Raw genomic sequence first — 2,970 nt, forward strand, 5'->3', positions numbered from 1 at the left:
GAGGGGGGGGGGGGGGGGGGGGGGAGTCAGGCTGAATGCAGGAAAATTCAATGTCTGAAAAACCGACCGGGTCAAGGGTTAAAGGTTCTAACCAATGATTAAATAAATAAACCTATCATAAAAGTTGACATAAACAAGCTAATCAGTGAGAACGATAAGAGGAAATTTTTTTTTCTCGAGAAAAAGCCAATCGGTTGAATGGTTCCTTGGTCAAACTGTTCGATAAGTCTATTGGACGTTAATTGGTCTATTCCTAGTTTTTAAATATAGCGGTTTTTAGCAATAACTGGACTGGTTCCCGGGTTTTTTCCTGCCCGGTGTCAAGAACATTAGGAAAATCTGGTCCCATTTTCCAGGAAGTGACTTTGAAATTCAAAGAAAAAACTCAAGGAGTCTAAACTATAAACTATGCAAAGGGACATCAAAATTGTGAATAAGCATAAAATTTTGCTTTGTACAAGCCTTCCGACTTTTGTTGTTATATTTTAGTGAATTCCAGTTCCAAGTGGTTACAAACCAAGTACCAAACAAAACCCTAAACCTACATATGAGTGTCAAATCCAGAAAACCCATTATTTATCAACTATGGAAAGAAAAATGACCTCGCTGGTGCTCCATTCAACGCGGATAATAAATGTAAATCTAATTTGAATAAGGTCATGCTCATAGCTGACAGGATTTTAGCTATACGAGGCTTAGTAACCAGTTGGCAGCAAATGATAGAGGCGCGAGTTTTCAAGCTGTAGTTCTTAGTTCCAATATAGTCCAGCTGAAGTACCTGTGCAGAGCCAAGATCAAATATATTTCCAGCAAAGATTCCTCTAACCAGATTCTGAACACGCTTGGTCTGATCCTCAATAGCATCATTAAGATCAACTACATCTTTAAATAAGGTTATTGCCTTGGCATTTTCTTCATCCTATATCACAACAAAACATGATCAATCATAAGCCTGTTTTATTGTTCCAGCGGTTAAACTAACAAAAAATAGATAAAAGGAGACAAGTGCTGTCAACTTTGGGACATCAAAACCAAGCAACATAATCAGTATGCCTTTGAAATTGTTTTCTAGCATTATAGACCACATTAAAGCATTCCTGCTAAGGACATGATTCGGTCACGAGAAAATTACCTTAACTTTTTTGAATATGTCTCTGAATCCCAGTTCTCTCAGGACTTGCTCACGAATCTGGCAAAGTAGCTAGAAGGGACATGGAAAAGGAGACCAATAAAGCTTCTTTTACATCAATATAACTTTATCAACCAAACAAAAGTTCGAAAAAAGTTTATGAATTGACTTACAATGCAATCTGGTGGGCCACCATGGCTTTCAGGATCTTTCTTTAAATCCTCGAGTATTTCCTCATATCTTTGATGGATCATTGACGGGAATGGGGAGGTGAAGAGTTGAAGAATGAGAAAGCATTATGCAAATATAGAGATGTTCAAGTAAGAAGGTAGGTAAACTCTTTAACCTTAAAAATCATTACTAATCAAAAAAGATACATTGCATCCCTTGCTAGTTAGGAAAAGTATACATTCAGGTGCATTAGTTAATTACTTAATATAAGGTTGCAATGAAGTTTAGGCAAGAAATGTACTCAAAGATGGATAGCTAAATTTATGGTAGGAGAATGAAAAAATTTACCAATAGAAACATAGAAGCAGGCATCGATGAAGAGAAGCATAAAGTTGTTAGATAAGGTCATTTGTATATCATTTGAAAACCCTACACTGGATACATTTTTTTCGTTTTTCCAATCAAAGCCTTAAAGGTGCATAATTTTCAATTTTTAATAAATGGCTAATAGCAATACTTGAACACAGGACATTTGTATACCTTATCTTCAACAAAATGGGTAATTTTGTACAGTAATAAATAGAATAGAGTTAAGTGAGTATTTGAAGTACCTTTGAGCAAATTTTTCGGCTCTGGCAGGAGCATCAGGAACTGTATCATCACTCTCGGCACGCTTCCTGCAACGAAGTGTTAATTGGTGGGGGTAAAACGTAAAATAGTAACGAATCAAACAAATAATAACTGGGAAATGCATAGATGGTACTTGAAAGAGGTAACTGAATTAAGGAAGAGGTTGATCCAAGAGAGCTCAGTCGGCGTAGGCTTCTTCGGATTGTCGGATGCGAACCTGTACGGAATTGTGCACGCCCTATAATTCGACTCGTTCAGCAGTGGAAACGGTACTAATTCCCCTGTGCTCTCCATTCTTCTACTTAGCCGACTCACTGTGTTTGCACTATCGCGATCTGCAATTTGTATCAGAGCTTGTATTGACACGGGGTTAGTTACGTTGTTACTTTTTAATTACATGTTTGGTAGCAATTTTTTGCTCAAAAAAGTCAATTTTTTAATTGTTATTTTACTATTTCATTCGTCATTTTTTACTTCTTCACTATAGGTGGTACCCGCTTTTTCTTGTAACGATCAAAAATTCAATTATCATAATCATCGAACAAGCCCTAAAACTTTATTACCACTTAATAACATAACTTCGTCAAGTGTTACAAATTCATAATAATTGAACTTAACAATGTATCATAATATCATAATGGTCACTAAACTATGCACTGTGTTACATATTCATCGCTCAAGGAAAAATTTGTTAAATTCATCAAACGACGTCGACTTGAATAATGAATGAATAATATGGTGCATATTTCAGTGACCAATGACAAATATTTTTAAGTTTAGTTATGAATCAAATAAAATGAAGAGAAACAAATGGAAGCAGAATATTAGATACTTATAAATTGAATAAAAGTAGAACTTTTGCTGATGTCCATCCATCACAATAAAAAGTATGTTTGATTTTTAGATCAACTCTTATCAATTCACCATATCTCGAACTTCGTATAAAAAGATTGATAAAGAAAAAATAGGAAAACTGGAAGAAATTAACAAAGAATAATTAAATAAAAATACAAAAGAGTGTGAGTTAGTGCCAATGTAGC

At 35.1% G+C, this 2,970-nt stretch overlaps 1 protein-coding gene across 1 annotated transcript; it reads right to left on the reverse strand.

Moving 5' to 3' along the window:
- Nucleotides 1–58: 58 nt before the first annotated feature.
- Nucleotides 59–2,310, reverse strand: LOC111375308 (uncharacterized protein At2g17340-like). The gene is made up of 5 exons (XM_022998106.1): nt 2,064–2,310; nt 1,912–1,977; nt 1,303–1,369; nt 1,133–1,201; nt 59–919 (listed from the first exon to the last, which is right to left on the reverse strand). The coding sequence occupies exons 1-5, from the start codon at nt 2,222–2,224 to the stop codon at nt 584–586; spliced, it is 699 nt and encodes a 232-aa protein (XP_022853874.1). The 5' UTR covers nt 2,225–2,310; the 3' UTR covers nt 59–583.
- Nucleotides 2,311–2,970: the final 660 nt, after the last annotated feature.

This window comes from Olea europaea, unplaced genomic scaffold (genome assembly GCF_002742605.1).
Source record: "Olea europaea var. sylvestris unplaced genomic scaffold, O_europaea_v1 scaffold13572, whole genome shotgun sequence".
NCBI lineage: Eukaryota > Viridiplantae > Streptophyta > Magnoliopsida > Lamiales > Oleaceae > Olea > Olea europaea.

Bases quoted from the DNA above. Each gene is read 5' to 3' on its own strand.
- LOC111375308 (XM_022998106.1), bottom strand. From the start codon at position 2,224: ATGGAGAGCACAGGGGAATTAGTACCGTTTCCACTGCTGAACGAGTCG. The intron at 1,978-2,063 runs GTACCATCTATG...ACTTCGTTGCAG, and splicing joins AATTCAGTTACCTCTTTCAA to GAAGCGTGCCGAGAGTGATG. The intron at 920-1,132 runs GTAATTTTCTCG...GTTGTGATATAG, and splicing joins ACATATTCAAAAAAGTTAAG to GATGAAGAAAATGCCAAGGC.